Below are 22957 nucleotides of genomic sequence, written 5' to 3'. Positions count from 1 at the left end.
ACCCAAAGCCAAAACTAGAACTGAAGCGAGAACTAAACGAACAGATCTCATCTCTTCTGAAAATCTGAGTAAAAATACAATGCTAAAGAACATTCTGGATATATATTTACAAGAAAACCAGCCAAGCAAGCCAGGCCTTGGAATGAAATAAGAAATCCAAAAGTGTTATTTTAGAAGGAACGWTGGGAATCAATTTCACATCTCTCACTAACTTCTTTGTTACTRTCTTTTGTCTTCAGGATGTCTAAAATAACCTTTAAYAGGCAACACATGCTTTCTTAGTAAGCTGTTTTATTGGAAAAGTAACTGAACTCATAGAARAGACTAACTATTACCTATCCTAGTGACACTGGGACCTCTAAGAAACACTTGAATTTGGTCATATTTGCATTCACATCATATATTTTTGTTCATGATTATTCTCATTTTATTATTAATTATAATTGTAACTGTTTTCCAYAGCACAAAAATCAACACAGCGCAGYATATGCTATAAAATAAATACTAGTAACCGGAGAAGACTGATTCTGGCAGTTGCTGCTACAACGTTGCCGAGAGATGACATAAAACAACAATTGTTTGGGACATTTTGTGTCCAAAAAATGTGCATATGATCAAAGAGGCTCTACTTCTTGATGATATGAAGTCTATTTGACATTTTTAATTCCTACATAAAAATTCAAGTATTCATCAATCATGAGAATAAGAGCTGAGATACTCATGTTTGCTCTCAAGGCTAATTAATTATATCACTTAACACAGACCGACTTGGAATTAAAAAAAAAAAAGTGGTAAAATTAACTCGAACTTGAAATAACTAAATAGGTTTTAGTAAGATGACAGATTTAGTTTCACGTACAAGTGATGCTACAGACCGCGCTGTGGTTTGGCTTGCCTTACCCCGTCACTTTAGTGGCCATATCCAGGACTATGCTCTTCCAGTCCTGCTGCTCATACTGCCATATTCTTGCTGTTCCATCTCTGCTTCCACTGACAAATCTTAAGCTARAGGGGAAAAAAGAAAAAAACAAAAAAGTTATGAAACTCTGAGGAATAAATTCCTGCTGCTTTTGGTCTGGTTTCTGACCCTATTTTCTCACTGTTCCATAGCTTCCTTATGCAGGGTTCTGTCCTCAACAAGAATGTGCTATGTTGGGGAATGCTAAATCCTATGGCAGGAATATTTGGGAGCTTGGCAGGGGACTCATTGACCTCACAGGTCTCTACAAGCTCTTTTATTTAACTCTGTAGCAAACAAACACGTGTGTGTATGTGCATGCATATATACAAGGGCATATATATACACACACACTCATAAATGCACACTTGTATACTTGCCTGTGTGTATGTACATACACGCACATACACATATAGGCATGCACTTATTTTTCCTTATATGACTAAACATAACTGTACCAAACCAGTCATAAAATATCCATGAATAACTGTCACTGGTAAGAGGCAGTTACAAAATTTTGGCAAGCCAAGAGCATTCCCATCTGAAACGGCACAGAAACTAGAGAACATTTCATCTTTTTTCAACACTTATTCTTTACTTTGTACATCTCTGATCTGCAGAGCGTAATTAWAAAACAGTGAGGTTACAATTTTCATATCAGCTATGGTACAGTACAAAGCAGTTCATATCCCACAACATTAATTATGTTTGGTTACAGCCAACAGATGGCCTTGGAACAACTTCAGCGTCGTAATTCATACAAGCTGCACTTTCCCTTTTTAATGACATCAGCAAATCCCTCGAGAAGTTCATAGTGGCAGAAAAGAAAAGGGAAATACACGCCAGAAGTCTAGAATAAATTATAATACATTAGCTTAGGGAGAGGGCGAAGAGAGAGGAGGAAAATACCCGAGTGGAACAAAACTAAATAGCCCTGCTGTGAAGCTCAACACTTTTCCTTTTAAAAGTCCTCCTTGTTTAAGAAATTTTAAACATTCAGCAAATACTTTTAATTAAATCATACTGCTTTGACTATCAGCATTACAGAAATCATTTTTTGTTTTAGATTATACCAAAACTTTGTCAGGTAATGGGATTTCACAGGGCAGTCATCCCCTTAAAARTGTATGACATTTATGCATAATACTACATGTAAAAACGCAATTCTATACAATTTTATATTAATAAGTGATTGCTTCACCTTTTCAGTTCCCCTGACCTGATGTTTTCCCCTATGAGGAAGTGTTAAAAAATGCTTCTGGCAAGTTCCTGTTTTATTTGCTTTCAACAATTTCTGTCACTATATTAAAATGAATAGGAAGCCGTCACTTTTCCATCTGAGCATAATTCCCAACCACTATATGATTTCAAAATTTCATTGTGACTTGAGCACAGCTTCATTGTAACTTCATAGCATTTGGAAGGAACTGGTAGTTTAATTACACTAACAGTTTATTCCCATATATTTGTACATGACAAAGAACTCTCATGACCGGTGCAGCTACACTAGCTGAGCTACAACTTTGTTGGATGCCTCCTCCTCGCACACAGCCCTTACACGTTCTGCCAAGCAGAGCTGCTGTAGTCACACTCACAGCACGATGCTGATCATTGCACAGTGTTGATTACCAGCTGTAGCTCATGCTACCGCTGTCCAACACAGCTGTGTGACATATGCATCTGCCTACAGGTATCTATGAAGATTTCATCATGAAGAACCTGATTTTAATCATGGTAATAAGCAACACCACCCTGTCTTCATGGTATTTTAAAAAATGCACAGTTCTGCAGGTACGAACAGCTCATTTCATACATTTTSAGACCACTGGTTGGTGTTACTATCTGAACTAATTAATTGGGAATTCATTGATAGGCCTAGAAAACCACCTATTTGCCAGGCATGTTGTCAGTGGTAAAAATGAAAGCAAATGCAATAGATGCAAACCTACATATGTCATCCATCAACACTATGAGCTTCAATGAGGTTCTCACAAGGATCACAAAGCAGAACTCAATGAAGAAAAGCAAAATGCAAGGCAGCTGTACACCTCCCTTTTTTCATTATGCATTAAATTAACCCTGATGACAATATTTCCTTGCTGTCCTCATATCTCTCCCCGGAGAGCATACCAAGAACACACTCTGGCTGTAGTTGACTAGGCACTTGCAAGGAAAGGCTACAGAACCTGGTTCACAATTTGATCAGCCTAAAAATAAGAATCCAACAGTCACAGAACACTTGTCATTATACCCAATTTTCTCTGGAAAGTTATTTGAAAAAATAAATATCATACATAAAAATTCATACAGTGACAAATCCCAGGACGCCCACTTACCAGTCCCCGTTGTTACAGAACTGGACTGCAACTACTTTGTCCTAAACAGGGGGAAAACAAAGGGGGAAAAAACACAGAGTTTGTGAGCTGAAAACTCATCCAGAGTCATCTTCTTGATGAACTTCAAACAGGCAAATTGCATCTTCCCACACATCTCTTATAACACCCTCTTACAAATTAATGTCTAGAAAAGTCACATTTGAAGTCACAATTTCCCCAAACAGCCATATGGTAACAGTCATTAAAACTGAAAATCCAGAGGCTGGGAATTTGTGCTGCTCCTAGAGCCGCCCAGAGGCACAAGACTCACACTCGTGAGTCACGTTCCCCACCACACACAGCCCGCTGAGTGGGAAACTCTWAATCTCTTAATACTCCACCCAGGTGCTGGGAATAAGACAGTGATTGCACCGAGTGTCTCTTATGGGTAAAATACTACTTAAATTGCTGGGCTCAGAGCTCTAAAAGACCTAAACATGAGGCCCATGACTCCCATTGAGCTTCAGTGAATTAATTTAGGCCTCAGCCTATTGCTCCTGTAGGCAGAAGGGTTAGCCAGCTGCAAAGATAAATGCTGCAGACCCCTCACATGTGATAGCCCTATTGGTTCTGCTAGAATTGAGTTTGCAGGAATACTTTTTACCATGCACTTTGCAAACATCATGATTATGATCTGCTCTTGTTAACAGCTATGAAATAAAGACAGATTTGAGTCTACGTTAGTGACATTTTCTTATTACTGGGCTTATTAAAAATAATTTTAAGATTTCCTGGAAGGAAAAAAGGTTTTTCTGGGAGGACAAGGTATCCAAAATGCACTTTGAAAACATCCGTCTCAAAGGACTTTTAAAACAGATATGCTACAAATTTCAAGTTGTTTAAATATCAGTGTTGAAAACCAACCAAATTCTGAAAATAGAAAATAAGGTTGGATTTGTATASCATAGTCAACTATGGTATAGTCAACTTACTAAATAAGGTAAATTGGGAAAAAAAAATCTAAAGATTTGCTTTCCGATTCTCTTACCGTATGAGATTCTAGCTCAGCAATTTTCTCTGGAGATTCGGAGCCCAAATAATATATCCTTATCACATGGTCAGTGCTACCTGTTGCAATGAACATGCCACCTAAGAAAGACAGTGAGAAGAAAAGCAGCCAATGAACCACAAAGTTTAATCACTGCATTATTATCAGAGCAGCACATTACAGTGTGAAATAGAAAATTTCAATAGAATTTTAAAAAATAGCCTGAAAAAAAGTTACTATAGACTATTTTCCTTTGATCTGTAGTTCCTCAGACCATATCATGGTGCTTTCAGCACCAAACATGGTGCTTTCAGTCAGAAAGTAGACAGTAAAGAGTTTTAAAACCTCATGGGTCAACACCAGGCAAAAATATTTAAGTGAGTTTTCAATATTTATTTGAAGCTCAACAAAAAACAAGTATTGCTGAATCAGGAGTCAGAGACTAAACTATTTCTTCTACTGTTCATTTGTTCTCGATCTATAATATTGCACAAGCGGCTCTACTGGGCAGCTCAAGGCACTGAGAAGGTTTTAGCAAATCCAGAGATCCTGGTTTTAAAAAAGGAATGGGGTCTAAGCATCATATGGCTGTAGAACAGCTCTCAATTTCAGAAATCTTGTAATTTTGCTCTGTGATATCACCCTAATTTTTGAGAATTAAAAGCTGCAAATAAGCAGATATTTTCAAAAATATCCAGTTCACAGTAAGAACTTGCTCCACCACTGACAGATTGAATAGATTGTTTTAGAATTCCTGTTCAATGTAAAGAAAAAGCATTAAGCAGCTTAGTGACCAGCTGTTCCCTAACGAGATAACCCAGTGTCGCCCCTGCACTTCTAGGCTGGTACAAACTCAGTTATTCCRTCAGGAAGCTCCACGTGCAGCCTGGTTAGCAGAAGGAGAGACCGAGACTGCTCAGCACAAACCTGGGACTGGGAACTGGGAATGACTGAAGGGCTAACACATTAAGAAGAAGAATTGATCCTCCAAGAATTTAGCCAAATTCTCAAAAATTAGCAGAAGTGTCATCTTTTAAGCAGAGGCCACTGTCTGCCAGATTCCAAGAATTTTTCATTYCAAGAGAGGACTCAACATCAAGAAAAGTGTAATAGGCAGCACAACAGACTGAAGGCCTTAACCTTCCTCTGAAATGGTCAAGATATTTAAACAAGTAAATAAATCCACATAAGCAAATAAATCCGCATGAAGTGGATATTAGCAGTTCAAACAATCACAACTGGACAATGTTGTAACTAACTGAAGATGTGTTTAATGACATTTTTATTTAAAACCACTTAAAGCCCTGTCACCAAGTGAATTATTATTCATATAACACTTTCCTTCACTTTATAATGCATACATACCCGAACTGAAAGAAGAACAAGATATCTGAACACCAGGCCTGGACCTCTCTGCAAATTTCACAGGGCGATCCCTATTTTCAAAAACACAACTTTTTAATTTTTTGCAAGGTCAACACACCCATCCTACAATCCTCTATTTCAGAATTCATACTCAAATTTGCTATTGCTTACTTTTAATTTACAAAATAAGCAAGCCACCATTTTTCTAAATTGAAACTTATTTGTCATTCCACTCACCAACTCAGCCAAATTTAGAAAGGAAGCTGGGGAGCTACTGGGCTACTCAAATTGACTCCCTAATGACTGTGGGTTGATGACATCTGCAGGTGGGTGGTGTTCTCATTAAAAGCACTGAAACTTCTTTGCCTAAACATTTTAGAGAACAATGTGCTCCTAAACAGAAAAGCTGAATGTTCTTCCACAACACTTGCAAAGAACAGAAATATTAGTCCATGTCTGTGTCTCCCTTCTGGCTTGTAATAGCAGTACATCTACAGAGGGACATATCCTCAGGAAACTTGCTCACTGAAAAGGGACACATCCTTATTTAACCATCCTAGTGTTCCTCTTCACTCTAAAATTGTAAAGAAATAGGGTCTATGTTTAAAATAATTATAATTATCTAAACAGGCTTACTTAAATTTCACGGTGTTAGCGTGCCACTGCCAGAAACAGATTGTTCCGTCAGCACCAGTAGAAGTGAGGTATCGTGTTGTTCCTTTTCTTGCTGGAGAGAACTAAAAATAAAATTGTAACAGTTAAATCAGCTAACTTCCTTCTTCCCTGACATGCTGGAAACTCGTCAACAGCCCTAACAAGAAATCATGTTTCATGATGAACATACTTGCTATCCAGCTGAGAGCAGAGACCCGTGTCAGGAATAAGCACAAAGTCGGAACTTCCATAAAAATACAGTTGTGAAAAGAAAGGATAGCTACATTTTGATAGGTCTGTTTTACCCCTCAAAACTCAGGAAAATGAAGAAATGAAACAGAAATCCAGACCTTCTTATTTAAGCAATGAAATGAGAGAATACTTTTTGCTAGCAGCAGAACTGGATCAAACACAGTGACACAGCCAAAAATGATTTCTAGATCCAAGTGCAGCAAAGAGCAGCAGCCCCCTTGGATCCTGTTCCACCCTCCTCAGAAACTCTTCTCTGCCTCCCTTGGTAGTAAAACTCTTCATCCTGCAGTTAAAGGGTTTCACTTTGATTTCACAGCTGCAGCAATAACTTGAATCCTCTGGCTACTAGATAAACGTATCGAGCAYGATTTATATTAAAAGCAATGAGTAATTGGGGTGATTTGTTCTGATTCTGATTATTTTCTATAGTATCAGAGTTCTATAAAAGTGTAGGCAGGTTATAAAAATAAAAAATGTGCAGAATGAGGCTGTGATATACACAGCCTGCAAAATAACATCTTAAAATAAATCACCTGTAGATTACCTAAATCAGACAAAATGGGAAGTGCAGAAAACAGGAGGAGAAATCCCAGGCACGCTGGTGARAGCTGCTGAATCCAAGGCAGCGAGACTGCCGAAGGAGGGTGCTGCAAGCAGCATTTCCCTTCAATGTGCACAACCTGGCAAACTGYGGAGACCTTTTCTCTCTTCAGGAATTCATTTCTGTTGGCTGCTTCCATCTGTCCTTTTTTTTTTGCTGATAAACTGCAAACTACCAGGCACCACTGACTGTGCCACCTCCAGAGAACTAAAGAGCAGCAGTTCAGTCATTTCTTACAGCTCTGCTACTGCTCACTGGGCAGTTGCCACGTAACACCTGAAACTGCTGGGCCACAAGTGCAGATTCTCGAGCAGAACCTGTTCTGCACTGTGGCAGCTGCAGCTTCTTCGCATGCTGCAATATCCAGGACAGCTCCTTTAAACAGAGACTAAGAYGCATTCCAAACAAAGCAGCAATGCAGAAGGAGGACGTTTAGCAGGCAGCATTTCTCAGGAAAAGAGGCCCCGAAGGATTTACGGAGATGTTGTTGCTCACCTGTATGGAAGTAATGGAGGCCGAGTGGCCCTGCAGCACGGCAAGCGGGGCGCACGTGCGGAGACACCAGACCCTGACCACTTTGTCACAGCTGCCCGCCGCGAGCAGCGTGTTCTCGTAGTTAACGGCCATGTCGGAGATCTCGGCCGAGTGTCCTCGCAGCGTCGAGAGCAGGCGCCCGTCATCTGTAGCCCAGATTTTGACCAAACAATCATCTGACCCCTAAGGCCACACAGAAATTTCCAAAGATTATATAAAATAACATACAGAGTACACAGTGTAGATGCCTAAGAAGCTAAAGCACCACCAGGAAGCTCCCAGGAGGAGACGGGTGGGATCCCAGGCAGGCACAACCACCTGTCTGAAGGTAGGGATTGCCTTGTGGCCTCYGGGATTTAGATGTTCCTGCAGCTGAAACCACTGGTTTATATCTCATATTGGTATGTTTCAGATGTTCAATATTGTTAGTGCTGCCAATGTAACTTGGCCCAGTATGGTTCAGTAATAAGAAAGGCAAATTTAAGAAGATAAAAGTTTCATTACACGCTGTAAGTAGACGCAGTCTGTGCTCAGAAGGGAAATCAGGCTGATCTCAGGACTTAAGGTCTAAGCCAAAAGAGCAAGAGCTGCAGGGCAGCAGCGGGAGGGTATCGAAGCACCCAAAGAGAGAAACTGCCCAACCTCACGTGCTGCTCAAACGGCAGAGAGCTTGGGCAGGGGCAGCATGCAGCTCTACAGGATACTCGGCACAGGTGCTTGTAAATTAATTTAACCTGCATTAGCAGCTATATTACTTCATACTCGAACCCTGTCAACAAGTACAGGAATTTTTCAAGAGCTCACAATCCTTTATGCAATTTAGATATCACAAAAGCCACTAGTTTTGCTGCTAATTTCCAGGAAAAAAATAATCCTTGAGCAGGAAAAAGCCTCTTGAAGCAACTGAGTGCTGGATTWGAGGCGCAGCCTCCATCTCTCCAGGGTGCTGCTAGGACACCATGGTATTTTAAGGAAAATGATGCAGTAAAACTAAACATATATGTCAAGATGATTCAATTTTGAATTATTTGACTGAAGATTTACTGATTAAATTATATCATTTTGACTTTAAATTCATAGACAAATTTGTTGCAGCATTTACATAACTGCAGACTTTCTATGGTATAAACAAAAATAGAAAGGCCTGTCTAATACTTAGTATAATTACCATAAYAACATATCTATTTGACCAATTTATAGTAAACGGAGAAGGTAGCAAGATAACACAAAGACAGCAAATAACCTTCCCAGTCATGCTTCTGAATAGCTACACTGCTAAGAGGGAAGGCTGCTGAAAGAAAAAGAGCAAGGAAAAGATGACAGGAATTAATATTAACAGTTAAAAGATGCCATATTAATTTGAAAAATCCAGAATTAACAAATACTATAAAAAGCAAGGGTAATATCACCTACATGTTATATTCCAGAGATTTCCAGTTTTGGTTACAAGCTCTGTATTGAAACAACATTTTTCTAAGGTTCTAAATGCAGAAGCAAATAGCCTGCTAAAATGCAGTTTAAGGGAGTCACGAGCATTTTTAAAAAAATGAAAAAGAAAAGAATCACACAGAAATAGACAATTTTYCCCAAACATTCCAAGGTTTTCCTCTCCTTCTCTTCTGGAAATTGCAGCTGCATCTCAAGGAGCAATTAAGAGGCTGTTGTAGAACTCGGAGAAAAAAAAAAAAAAAAAAACCCACACTAAACGTAGCAAATCAGCCTTCCAAGTAAATCACAGTTTCTGAACTTACTGTAAAAATTCTTCTCCCACTGCGATCAAAGGCTATGCAGTAAACAGACGAGAGGTGCCCCAAAATCCGCTTGTGCATCTTCATGTGCTGATAGGTGGATGTTGGGAACAGGTGGCTGAAACGCCCACATCCAGTTAACTGCCTGGCAGAAATTATATTTACTGCCAAAACAAAAGGAATAAGAAAACTAAGATTTCAATTTTATCCGGAACTCCAACTAGGTTAAAATTAAATCAAGCACAGAATTTGATAACATCTTTTAAGAGCTTTACTACTGCAATWCATAAACTTGAACGTCTTTAGTCTTCTTAGATCATTCTGCGTGCTCTCCTGTAAAAGGTAAGCCCAAACCTGAGGCTGCCTTTCAGCATCTACCCTGAGACACAAAGCAGAACTTTCTTAACAAAGATTAATCCAAGTAAGGAGTACTCCAGTCAGGAATAGGATGGGCAATCCTAAATCTAAAAAAATCCTCAAAACTCACAGAAAAGAGTATTTTTCAACTTCAACTTTTACACAAATATGTATATGCATATATGTTATACTTATTTAAATGCTACATGCTTTTATATAACATTTATATAGACATATAARTGTATCTGAAATATGCATTTAAAGTACATTTACTCCATGTCTCACAAAAATAACTTGAATAACAGATTCTGCTACACAGAGAAACTYGCTACAAATTTAAGGATTTTTTAAGGAGTATTTTCAATAAATAATATTTAAACATACGACAGTACAAGCCATTTTCTGCAGATTTCTTGATAACTGACTACTTGGAAAACAGTTATGCTTTGTTGTGAATGAAAGATACTGAAGATCTTAAATTACTTATAGTAACAGAAAATACTGTACAGTTTTACTCTTACGGTTTTGGATGGCATTTAGAAAGTGACAGAAATACTATTGTCTTTCAAAAATAAATATTTTTAGTGCTTCTTCTGTTATGACAAAAATCTTTCTTCAGAGAGGGTTCCAGATCATGTGGGAGGGTCAATGGCCCTCGCAACTGTCCCCCACAAAACCTCTATCCCTATAAACAGTAGCTCCAATCTAATTTCATTTTGAGGAATGAGAAATGCTGGTACCAGCGGAAAGAGCCTTCATCAGAAAGGTGACACCCRCAAAACAAACTGCCGAAAACCCCTGCACATTACTTCAAATTGCTCTACTTAAGTCTCATACAAAACCAGCCTGTAACTTAAATGCACAAAACATCAAGTAAAAAACCACTATTAGCAGACTCAAGAAGATAACTACGAATCTCATTTCCCTGCCTAGCAGAAAGATTCCCTATCCTAATTCGAATCTTTGATTTGATGCAGATTCTCATAACTGCTTGAGGCATTTAATTGTACCTGTCCTAATTTATAGCACTTGAACTTTGGAGCTTTTTTTAAAGATGCTTCAGGATCTAACATGAGCGAGCAGGTGGGTCTCGCAGAGCACTGGCAATAGCAGCTTTCCTGGGCTCCAAAGTGCCCCACAACTCTTCCATTTAATACTGTGGCAAACAATTTGACCCATTTTCTTAATTGTATCATCCCATCATTGCCTACATAAAACAGATTACAGCAGATGTTTAAAAAAACAAGCAAACAACAACAAAAAAAGAGTCATTCCAAAAGGATTTCTAACTGGCAATACTCTTCTGCATCATTTATAAGACTGAAGTCTTTATACACAAGCAGACAGACAAATGGGCAATAAAAATTCATTGTTTCCAGATTTGCAGAAAGCATTTATTTTGGTTCTCAGTTATATGCTCTGAAACACAGTCTATTTTTAATCACTCGGGGCAATACAAACACTACAGAAAAGAAAAAAAAAAGCTGCATAAAAGATATGCATATTTGCAAAAATCATCAGGCTCACACCATGACCTTATCTTCAGTCAATATTTATTTTTTCATGTTAAGATACATATTCAGCAGCACTAAAGCAGCAAAACGCACTGAACCAACTTAATCTGCYTTCTACCTGCGACTGGAGCAATAGCTGGGGTTCAGCTGGCAGCTGTTAAAGCAGAGTTGTCTCCCCTAGGAAAAAAAAATGGAATCTCGAGCCCTTTTCTCCACCTCTCTCAGCAGAGCCGCAGATCCTGCTGTGTTAGCAGGGATGCCCCCAAATCTTGTTACCAACTGGCAGCCTCTACCAGCTTATTCTTTACTCAGAAACCTTGGGGCCTCCAAAGCACCCACTGCTGCCCCACATCACCTGCCTTATTCTMCCCTCAGGAAGGGCAGATTTCTGAGCTCAGACGACACGTGCTTTGGGTCACCTGGTAAAATACATCCATTTTTGGTGTCTTTCTCACAGCCCTTGGTCTTTGGGCATACACAGTTAGTACACATGTGGTTGCAGAGGGAAGTCTCACACATGGTACAAGGCTAGGGTACCTACAGCGAATTCTTAACTTGGTCTCCATGCTACAAGAAAGGATAACTTCCATATAAAACATTTACCAGGACACTGATGTAGGAAGAACAAAACAAACAAACAAGCAAAAAAAAAGGAAAAAAAAAATACAAATGCTCCCAAACCAGACACTAGGAATTACAAGGCTAAGTTACTATTTTAAAAAGAATTAAAACATTCCAGTTTAGCTGCAGCCATTTGCMGACTGCTTTAATCTGACTTCCTCTCTCTAAACTTATGCCTCAACCTGTTTTTTTGCAAACAAAAAAATATATATATATAAAAATATATTGGTAGAAACATTTGTGTCAAAAATATTTTCCCTRGTATTAAGGGTAAATACATCACATCATACTATTTTACCTTTTCAAATAAGCCCTGTAACTTAGCAATGCAAACRTAGTACTATATATAGTTGTGACACAGGGACAGCTTGGTGCCTCCTCACCATAGGGCCTGGTCTGCACAGAGCTGGGCATCTCTTGCAGCATGCAGAAGAAACAGCCTGAATTTCACATGAACATCRGGAAACAGCCACAGGGGGTTCAAACATTTGCACCTTTGTGGAGGGCAGGCAAGGAGCCACGTGGACAAGCAGACTTGGGGAAAGGGGAAAGCATGGAGGCAACATAAAGTCCCCGCTCTCGTAGCCACTGACTTCGCAGGCTCCTTTAGAGAGCAGGAACGTCACGGATTTTCTAATCTCATCAAACCACTGCTACGTGGCAGAGTTAAAGATTACCTTGCCTATATATTTTCGTATAGTTCAATTTCTTGCACTGTGAACTTTCTGGTTCAGAAACCCAAGACTAATTCTCTAGTCATAGCTACCCACACAAGTATTTTCATCCGCAGGATAAAATCCTATTATAATCTTGGGGTAATCGCCTAAAGAGGGAAAATGATCTTCTTTCTAAACCAATTTGTGTAGTCTGCAAAGAAAACAAAGTTCTCCAGCACAACCCAAGTAAGAGTCCAAGTCATCAACCCGCATGAGTGCATCACAGCGGTCATAAAAATCTTCTCAATCACCTTCTATTTCCTGATCAGAAGACCACAAACTAAAAATTAAGATGTAAATTCGCCTGGCCCAGATGGAAAGCCAAAGACTGCAGCTACAGACCCAGAGCTGCAAGGGAACTGCGAGCAGCCTCGGCTCAGGGCAGGAACACGCCATGGCAGCAAGCTTAAATCGGCGTCACGCAGCAGGAAATGCCGTAAGAATTCTTTTACCTGCTCTTCCTGCACCTTATTTACATGAGTGCAAGGGAAATTATGCAATCATTTTGTTTCTCTCATGACCACACGTTATTATGGGTGTACGATACCTGTTCCCAACTCCTTCAGCAAGTTATTCCAGAAAACGTCAGCTGTCTCAGCCTGACTAAGCCAGTGCTCCGGGGCAGCTCAGTCACGCTGAAAGCTGCGGGGACAGGGCAGGGTTCAGCACCTTGCACTGCCAAACCAAGCTCACGCATCGCAGCATCTCCCACCAGAAAAAGAACCAATTTTGCCCCTTCATAGAATTCAAGGTAGGTATGAAGCTCGCCTTTGAGACAGCAACCTAACTAAGCATCAGGTAATAACAGATGTCCTCATCACAGCACTCTCAACACTCACTTTACAGCTTCACCACTATCCAACACGCGCTTTAGCTTTACAATCTACTACTTGCAATGCAAATGTGCAGAAAAGAAATTTTGATTTCCATTTCAGGAGTTGGGAATCTCAAAAATCATCTCCTTAGACATGCACAGTATGTGCATAGTCAATTTTCCATATTTTAATCTTTACATATATTTTCTCTCTTACTGTTAACTTATGAATGTACAGAAAAAGGGGCTGTCTTCCTCCAGGAACAAGTATTTATAAAAATAAAGTCTTAGGTAGAAAAGTTTCCATATGCAACTGTTGCATGTCTTACATACCAATCCCTGGGAAAAGAGCAACAATTTATTCTGTTCTCTAAGACATTATATTAATTCTATACTAACAGCACTGTCATGACGGCAAATGCTAAAGCTTGATACACTCCTATGGTTTATTAACAATATTACAGCTTTCAGAGCATGCAGTCTAAATCTCTTCTTATTAAAGATTTCAACAGAAACCCGTATAAAAATATAACTTCTATGGAAGTTGAGTGTATGCAGTAAATCCATAATCCAACCTCTTAATAATCCATCGACACAACTGCCAACAATAAAGTAAGTAACTTCAGCAGCAGTCTAAAAGAAAATGTGAAAATACACAGAAGGAGCAAAACTAACCGAAAGGAATTATTCTTTCTTTAGTATTCACATTACAACTCAAACTGTCTGACAAAAGCAGGAAAATTACTAATCTAATGGTTGTCTATGCACTAATTCTATGCAAATATCCATTTCTTTTCCATAAAGAAGATCCATATTAATATTGTTCTTCTTTCATACTATTGCCAAAACCCCATAGACCTTATGCAAAGTGGACTACTATTTTCCCTAGCTTTATCATCATTTTTGGCAAAGATTAATTGTTAGGAATGAGAGAAAGACCAGAGAAACACAAGGGCTGAAATTGATACAAGAGATATCTAAGATGGTCATCATAATTCTTGCATCTTCAAAGGAAAAATTGGCATGGAGGAAGGAACTTACTTAAAGAAATAGAGCAAGGATTGCAATCAGTAAGGAAATTATCCTAATTACTTTCAATATTCTGAATTTAAATTAAATGATGGATGAAGATCAAGAAAAAGACTTCCCATTACATTTTGAAACTTTTCCATTTAACAGCAAAAAGGAACTTAACTGAACAGATAACCTAACAAAACAAGTCTATGGATTTGCCCAAAAATTTATGGAGTGAATAAAGATAAAATATATTAACAAAAAGCAAATCATGACAGACTGGACTTGCTGGCATCATCATGGCAATCAGATCATGCCAAATCATGGCAGAGTGGACTCAGGCATTCCTGAAAGGATCCAAGTTGCTTGTTTTAACAGTGGCTAATGAAAGTTTAGACTTTACCAGGGAAACATTTTCCAGATTAAACAGAATACAGAAGCTCTCAGATGGCTGATATATGTTGATGTTTCACACAAGTTATTTTTCTGACCACGCAGACTACCAAAACAGAAGTAATGCAAACACTGGGCTGGTTATTTCCTTTTTGGAGAATAATGCTGCAAGTAGTCTGTTTTCTGTCATAAACAAACTAAAATGAATTATTGAAGCAAAATGTTCGCTTGGAGCCAGACATTGTGTTTTGGATAAGATTCCTGAATGAAAATACTGTCTACACACTCCTGTGACYACTTCTGTTCAATCACATAGTCCATAACAGGTTGGGGCATCATTAAAAGAAAATATTTAAACTATTGCCCTGCAAACAGAAGCTTGACCACAGCAACCTAACATGCTCACACACACACTATGGAGGTCTTAAGTAGGCATGATACAAAAAAACAGTTATTCTATTGAACGCGAGATTCTTTTTGGATTAGTTCACAGTTCAAGAAGAGCCCTTAATGAAAATCCAGTCAGTAAGAGTAACTTTCAGCTTGAACATTAGCAAAGACACAGGGAAGACGAAGCACGTTATTTATGTTTCAGAACTCACCCACGTTTGGTGGTTTCCCATAATTCGCAGGCAGTTCGGGAGGCCGCCCTCGGTGAAGAGCTGCGAAGGCAGATCCTTTCCATAGCGTGTGCCTGAAGTCTGCAGCGACAAGAGTACCAGCTGGTTAGTGAAACCATAGCCAAGCTGGGTCCAGCTGACCTGTTCCTCCTAGAATAGGAAGATTTCATCTATTCCTTCTATTTCCTTCCTAGAATAGGAAGGATTCCATTCCTAACTTCCTTGCACATCATGCCCTGTCCTTCAGGTGCAACAGTTCTCTTGAAAAAATAAGATTTGCTCTTTTTAAATACCTCATGTAAATTTAATGCTTAAAGGATGTTGAAAATCTGATTCTAGTTACTATACAAGATGACTGTAAATGTTTTCAGCTTTTTTTCCCCCCTTCACTTTTGGCGAGTAAGGCGTATAAATCTGATTGAAAGAAGAAAGAAAAATTGAGGCAACACTGAACTTGGGTACCATTTTAGTCCCTCTGCATTCCTCAGACATAGAAGACCCTGTATCATCTGTGCAAGAACTGTACATTCAGCAATATACATACACACACACACATTTCACCCCATATTGGGAGAAAGGAATTTTTTTTTTCAGTAAATGTTTTCCCGTAATTGGTGGCAATGTGCCTTCCCTACAGCTTCTCCTCCGCACCCCGCTCCCCCCCAAAATACCATCTCTAAAATGAAGAGAGATTTCTTTAAAGGCTCTCCAGCTCCCTGTCACCAACTGGCCTCCRAGAGCCTTCTTTCAAGAACAATATTGATTTTCTGAGACTGTTCAGAGCGCCTCAGAAATTAGACCTGGACTTCTTCCATTTCTGGCCATCTGGAAGGAGAGAAAGGAGCTTCCAGGATGAATGAGAGCTGGAACAGAAGGACAGTGCCACAGATCACTGAACCTGTGTATCACCATGTGGACCTGCAAGCATGAGGTGCACAGGTTTCTGTAACTCAGAGCAGACCCCTGAGCCTGCCTTCCTACTAAAACCTAAGCTTTGCGGTGGACTGTTAGGTCACTGAACTGGAAGGTCCTGCTCCCTGCTCAGGATGATGCTCTTGCTCTGGCTGTAACCTCCGGCACTTTCATCCTTCCATGTGCTGATTTAATTCATTAAAACAGATTTTGCAACAGTTGAGCTCTAAATCAGCTAACCTCAGGATCAAATAAGCTCTGGTTACTACAAAGGAAGAGTGAGGGGGTGCAAAGAACAGAGAGAGGTGAGGAACCACTCTCAAGAGCAGATGACCCTCCCACACACTCAGCTGTAACACAAAAACTGCCCTTCAGGATCATTATCTCAAGCAGGACAACTTTTCAAAAGGACTATGACTGCTCCTCTATTCATGAAAGGAATGAGGATGTCATCAAATTATCTATTAAATGATGGACAGGAGAAATTATCATGGAAGCAGCAGTCCCACCTTCTCCTACCCTTCAAATGTTTCCCTGCTCTTCAAGCTGACACACCTGGCTGCATGACCAGTGAATCAAATAATGGAATAAATCAGGCTGAAAAATAGCCCMGCAAAAAATATTAATTGCTGGGTTATGTTAGACACACACATATATAAGTATTTTTCACATACATGTAAAATAAGCCAGTTATTTTTCTGCTGGACGAGATCTCTAATCCAGTTTATCACATAGCTCACACAAGCACCCGCCCAACACGCTGGGCAGGGTAGAATAAGAAGCAAGATCAGCAAGTGTAGATCACAGCTGCTTAAGATGGCACTTTTCACCAAATAAACTTATATGTATGTATATAAATGGAAATGTTACAGGAYCAACAGCGCCTGTATTTTAGCAAGACTGCAACAGGAAAGCAGGAGCTGACAAGCACAGGAGATAGATCAGGTTTCACAAGCATCACATTGTAAATCAAAAGAAAAACTTTTTTTGCCATCATCCATAAATATAAAATCTTACCTTTTGCTGCCCTTAACAGGGACTGTCGCCCGACCCCTAGCAATGTCTGCACACCAAGAACACTCTGCGGGATCTCCTTGTCTAAAAGGGGTCCAAGTCTCTCACAGATCCGAAGAAGATAATCCGGAGGGATGTGTGCATTGACGGCCACCTATACACACAAACAAGACACGTGTTAACACGTCTGTTCAAATGCATGGAGCACTGAAAGAACCAGCACCTCCTGCAATAGCTGTGACTGCAGCAGGCATCCAAAACTCCCAAAACCCAGCACTTTCCGTGCAATGCCCTGAGCAATGCACTGCTTGGGGATCCTCCTCAAAAATCAGTTTTATCGTGCAAATCATTTTTTTAGAATACAATATTTCTTGTTTAGCTGAAAGATCAGACATTCCTATTCCAGTAAGATGCACACGTGTAAAAACCTAAAAGATCTAAACRTTACCCTGAGAGCAAAAGCCAATGTCAAGTGTTTATCTAACAAAAATACGTCTTCTTTTTAAGACTCACATACGTAGAGTGCTAATTTATCATCCCAAGAAAACATTCTTCTTTTCCTCATTACACAGAGATAGTTTGTTTTCTTTAGTGACTCGTATTTAAAGACTATTTAGAGAGTAATAGTTTTTCCATCATTCTGTCCAAAGAGCAAATAAGTCGTGTCTGGTAACGCAGAAGGTCCTGCACCTGCCTGACTTCTAAGGTATCTGCTGGCTGGCAGCAGGAACTGCGCACCAGACATTTAGCTTATGCAGATCCTTCAGCACATGRCATATGGTCACATTCATCTCCTTTTTAAAGACCAACAACACAGGTCATTCTGCTCTTACATACATGGGACTAACAGCTGAGGGGAAAAAAAAAAAAAGAAGATACTTAGATATTTGTATTAGGACAACTTATAATCTGTTTGCATCTGTTTGTTGCAATATTATGAATGAGCAGATGATCATAAAGCAGTTTTTATTTTACCAAGCAATAAACTAATGTCAGATAATAGCAAAGCAGCTCCAGTCTGGCTGAGAGGTGACTGAGCACCCCTGCGCATCAGCCCTACTGCTCGGGTACTGCAGCAGGAGCYGCTCAGCTTCCCTGCCCAATGAGCACAAACCCAACAGAAAGAAAAAAAGGTTTCTGAAGGATCAGCAACCATTGCCATGGACCCAGACAACTGTCAGAGCTGCGAGAAAGGAAGGAGCGGACCTTTCTTCTTTATTTGAAACAGCAGATTGCCATGAACTTGGCCCAGCAACACTGCCAAGCTGGACTCACAGGGATATACCCAGCTCTTGCCCAAGCACGTGAGAGGCAGCAGCATAGAGCTGGAGGAAGGGAAACAGCAGGAAGGAAGGGACCCGCTTCGTACAAAGAAATGTTCCTTTAACTATGTCATTAAACAGATTATTAAACATGTCATTGAGAAGTCATCCATTCCAATTGGGCAACGGCAGTGGTGCTATGCAGCTCAGAGCAGTGAGTCATGTTTTATAATGTCCCAATCTGCATCACAAGCAGCACCAACACTGTCCCAGAAAGCCACAAATATGACTTTAACCAAAGAGAAAACAGCCTTTTCTAATGACACACGAGTTAACCAAAAGCCAGCAAAACTCTTCCAGGCTCAACAGAAACTACAGCGGAGAGTCAGGATTCTCTGCCCTTTAAGTCACTGCTTGTTGAAGATGCATATATGTCAGCAAGTCGCGTGGACGTTGAGCTCTTCCAAAGCTCTGGGCTGTTGTTGGGAATGGCAGAATYGTTCCCCAAATTACAGGCAAGGTCAGTGCCCTGACTGCGCTTCCACATGGTCCTACTCCAGGAACCTTCACTCCGGAGCATCCCAAAACAACCAGCSCTGCCCAGTGAATGCTCCTTCTGCCACTGGTTTCACCGAGCAGAACAGGGTCTATCCTGACTTCTCTACAAAAATTCAGCTCTCATCTCGCACTAGCACCTTCCCAGCTGGACAGTCACTTAGAGATCAGTGGGCAAGAGTGATTTTTCTTTAATTGGAAATGACATGATACAACAGAAGTCAAAATGAGATAAAAGATTTATGTGAACTTTCACAGTTGCCTGTTATTCCTACCTCATTCCTGAAACACTGTAAATGTCTTAACAAAATATCTGGGCTTGAAGTGAAGCCGAGACAAACATTCAAAACGAACAAAGTTGTCTTTTCACGTTCCCAAAAGAACTTGACACAAAAACTGCTCATGACACTGCAACTCTCCAAAAATGAAGCTACAAACATACAGCCAGGGACAGCAGAAGTCTCATAAATCTCATTTTCATTAAAAGAGGGGCAGAAAAAAGCAAAGCATATCTTAGTTACAACCACATCTTCTACTTTGTTTTAGTCCAAAACCCTTACTGCAAAACTAAATAGCAATAGGGATATTATCACCTCATCAAACACACTAGAAAATGGTAACACAGGCCTGAAACAGGCTTTATAAAGATTTTTTGAAAGAGAACATCATTTCCCTGGTATTTTAAGTTAATACAGATGAGCTGAAAACACCCTAAGCAACAGCAGGATCCACATACTGGGATACATTACAAAGAAAAAATGTTCTTTTGCCTCAAGGTGTAAAAAACCCTTTAAAGGTTAAAAATGTCAGAGCATGAGAATCCCACAGCACCGCAGAAGAGTCTTGTGATACAAGAACTGCACAAAGCTTTACGTGTCTAAAACTTATCCAGAACTGGGCAGAGTGAATCAATCCTTTAAAAATCTACATTAAAAAAACAGCACTGAACGTAACACAATGATACCAGTATTAATTAGTGTGTGAGTAAGTTGCTACACAGATAAGCGCTGCAAGCAATGGGGAACTTGCTGAAGTCAGCGCTAGGACACAGGCCTATCCCTAAGCCTGTTTATTTTTCCGTCGGAATTACGATAGAATCGGCAAGACTACTAAAGCAAGAAATCATCCCTGCACAGYTAGGACAGGCCAGAAATGTGTTGGTCCCCATATCAAACAAACCAGCCCCGCTGGCTTCATTGCTGATAAATTCTCCTCCAAGGAATGTTTCAAGAAACAAGCCATAAAAAGAGTATTTGTGATTATTACTTATCAGAAGACGACGCCTGTCTTCCCAGGAATTAGAATCAGGTAGCTCCGATGATCTGTTTTGGGAAAGCCAAACTTCCTGCAGAGCACAGGGAGCCCGTGTGACGGGGGCCACGCGGACGGCAGCGGGGGGCCTGGGAGGACCCCCCAGGCCGAGCTCTCCGCACGGGCAACGAGTCGTGCAGTGGCAGCAGCAGATTGGGAASGTCCGAGCGCCGCCAGCCACGTGACGCTGCCTCCAGTCGCCAGAACAGCCATCAATTGACGACTGTATCAACAAGCAGCAGAGAAGACCATGAGGCCCAAAAGGGCTGAGCAAGCAGGAAATTACTCAAGACCTTGAATGTGGAATCTCAGCACAAAGGAAGACCAAATACTAGACTTGCACAAGACAGTGATTTGCAAAAATACATCAATTCTAAAAGCCATTACCCACTCAATTTCTCCATGCCACCAGATGACATTTTCCCAGGTGACAGAACTGCATTATCTTTCTGCTGCTAATACTGGGATTGGCAATATCTATAAATAACAACACCTCAGCCTCAGAGCTAGTTTAAATCAATGCAGATGGACAAGGCAGAAACTCAAAGCCAAATCCTATAAGCTGTTCCACACTAGCACAGCCACTCACAGATAAAATTCTCGACTTGAATGCACTGAGGATCACTGCCCAACAAAAGCTAATTTTCTATTTTTTTTCTGGAAAAAAAAAAGCATGTAATTTCAGCATAGAYAACAAAACCAAGTTAGCCAGTAGAGACAGTCCATCTGAAAGTTCTGGAAAACCAGGTCACGGTCGGTCATCTCTATCGGGAATAAACACAGCTAATTTCTAACAACATCGCACTGAGACTGTTCTGATACTGTAGGTTAATTCAGTTTGAGTTGTCTGTACAAGAGCTGACTCTACATTAGACTTCTGAGACTAAATAAAAACAGAATTGCTGATTGAATGTAAGTTATACTAAAAGCCTGTAAAAGGACAGTGACACACTTCACATCTCAGTATCACCACCAGTTGATAACAAAATAAAATAAACAAGAAGCCTCAGGAATACAGATGTACAATTGCCTGTACCRGCAGCCACATGTTGCACACTAGTAGTACTTAAAACTAGGCAGAAAAGACAACAGGAATATAAGAGTTTATTAAGCCAACAGCTTCTATGTGGTTTTGCTCACTAGATACAATTACTAGTAGGGCATCTTAAAGTACTTCTGTGCCTTGTGGTACCTGATATTTAAAACAAAAGACCAAGTTCAAATAAAGGAAGTCTTAAAAGACGACGTCAGATTTTTGACTCTGAGGCAAATAAAGTGGGAGTAAATATCACCTGACAAAGCAGATTTATGGGCAAATATGCTGTTATAYCTTAGTTTCCAAATACCCTAAGAGCAGTATAAGTTACTCAGTGACGCGAGTAGCGGCGTATTTTCTGAAAAACACCAACACTGACCTTAGCAGTCATATTCAGAACAGAAAGAARGAAAAAAAGTTGAAACTTCAGCAATTAGAGCAAGAAAGATATAGGTAGATTTGCAGGAGCAGAATATTGGGAAAGGAGGCAAACAAACAAAAAAATCTGACTTCTCTGAACTTGTAAATTCCCACTCCGTTCAATTATCTTGAGCCTGTCTGGCCAGCATAGTTGCAAAACTTGGCAAGGATTTTAACTGAATTTGTTTTTCTGCTTTTGAGTGGTCAAAAAGACAGACCGTGTAAGAAAAGCTTCATCCCCTATTACTAGCATCTGTAATTATTTTAGCTTTATTATGTGACCAAGTTAATTACAAACAAGTCCAGAATTATTTATGTGCTTCACAGCGTTGGCTTTGGTCTGAACATCACATTCAAACATAAAGCTAGTTCTCCCTAGCACCTGGAGCCAAGTAAGTAGTCCAGGTAATTTACAGCCATATGCATTTAAAGGCCCAAATTCCAACTACACCGAAACCTGAGCCAATATCAGGAAAAAGAAGCTTTTCCTTCAACATGTTAAACAATGAAAGCGTCATTTTGAGGATTAATAAAGAGGCTCATTTCAAACCATCAAGTATCAGCCCATCTTGTCATAATGATCCAGTTTTAGTCCTGATTGTTACTATCATATTAAATAATAATAAGCAAAATAAAATATAAAAGGACTGATTATTCAAGGCGAGAGAAAATAATTTCATAATAAGTTTCAATAATTGTACAATCCAACAGCAGTTTCCAGCTTATTCCAAGCCTGACTTTGCATCAGCTGTTTCTCGTTTTCTGAACTTTTAATGAAAAGTAAATGGCTTTGGCAGTGCCACCTAATATCCAAAAAAATGTTTTTAAGGTCTTCCCAGTCATGCTCCTTATTATGAAAACAGAAATGCTGACATGAATAAAGGAATAAAGGAACAGATAAAGGAAAAAAAAAAAAAAAAAAA

The 22957-nt window shown here is 39.8% G+C and overlaps 1 protein-coding gene across 1 annotated transcript in view; it reads right to left on the bottom strand.

The window, feature by feature from the left end:
* BRWD3 (bromodomain and WD repeat domain containing 3) overlaps nucleotides 1-22957 on the bottom strand; it is a 47980-nt gene that overhangs the window by 22386 nt on the left and 2637 nt on the right. Inside the window, exons 5-13 of the mRNA XM_026033213.1 lie at nucleotides 17454-17604; nucleotides 15507-15605; nucleotides 9479-9639; nucleotides 7689-7910; nucleotides 6323-6423; nucleotides 5687-5757; nucleotides 4322-4422; nucleotides 3295-3335; nucleotides 901-1005 (exon numbers count right to left, since the gene is read on the bottom strand). Of these exons, the coding sequence (XP_025888998.1) occupies nucleotides 901-1005; nucleotides 3295-3335; nucleotides 4322-4422; nucleotides 5687-5757; nucleotides 6323-6423; nucleotides 7689-7910; nucleotides 9479-9562 (725 nt within the window). The 5' untranslated portion in view covers nucleotides 9563-9639; nucleotides 15507-15605; nucleotides 17454-17604. The remainder of the gene's footprint in view (nucleotides 1-900; nucleotides 1006-3294; nucleotides 3336-4321; nucleotides 4423-5686; nucleotides 5758-6322; nucleotides 6424-7688; nucleotides 7911-9478; nucleotides 9640-15506; nucleotides 15606-17453; nucleotides 17605-22957) is intronic.

Source organism: Nothoprocta perdicaria, unplaced genomic scaffold (assembly GCF_003342845.1).
Source record: "Nothoprocta perdicaria isolate Ctin4 unplaced genomic scaffold, notPer1 scaffold_124, whole genome shotgun sequence".
In the NCBI taxonomy this organism is placed as follows: Eukaryota; Metazoa; Chordata; class Aves; order Tinamiformes; family Tinamidae; genus Nothoprocta; species Nothoprocta perdicaria.
This window is presented reverse-complemented; position numbering and strand designations above follow the sequence as displayed.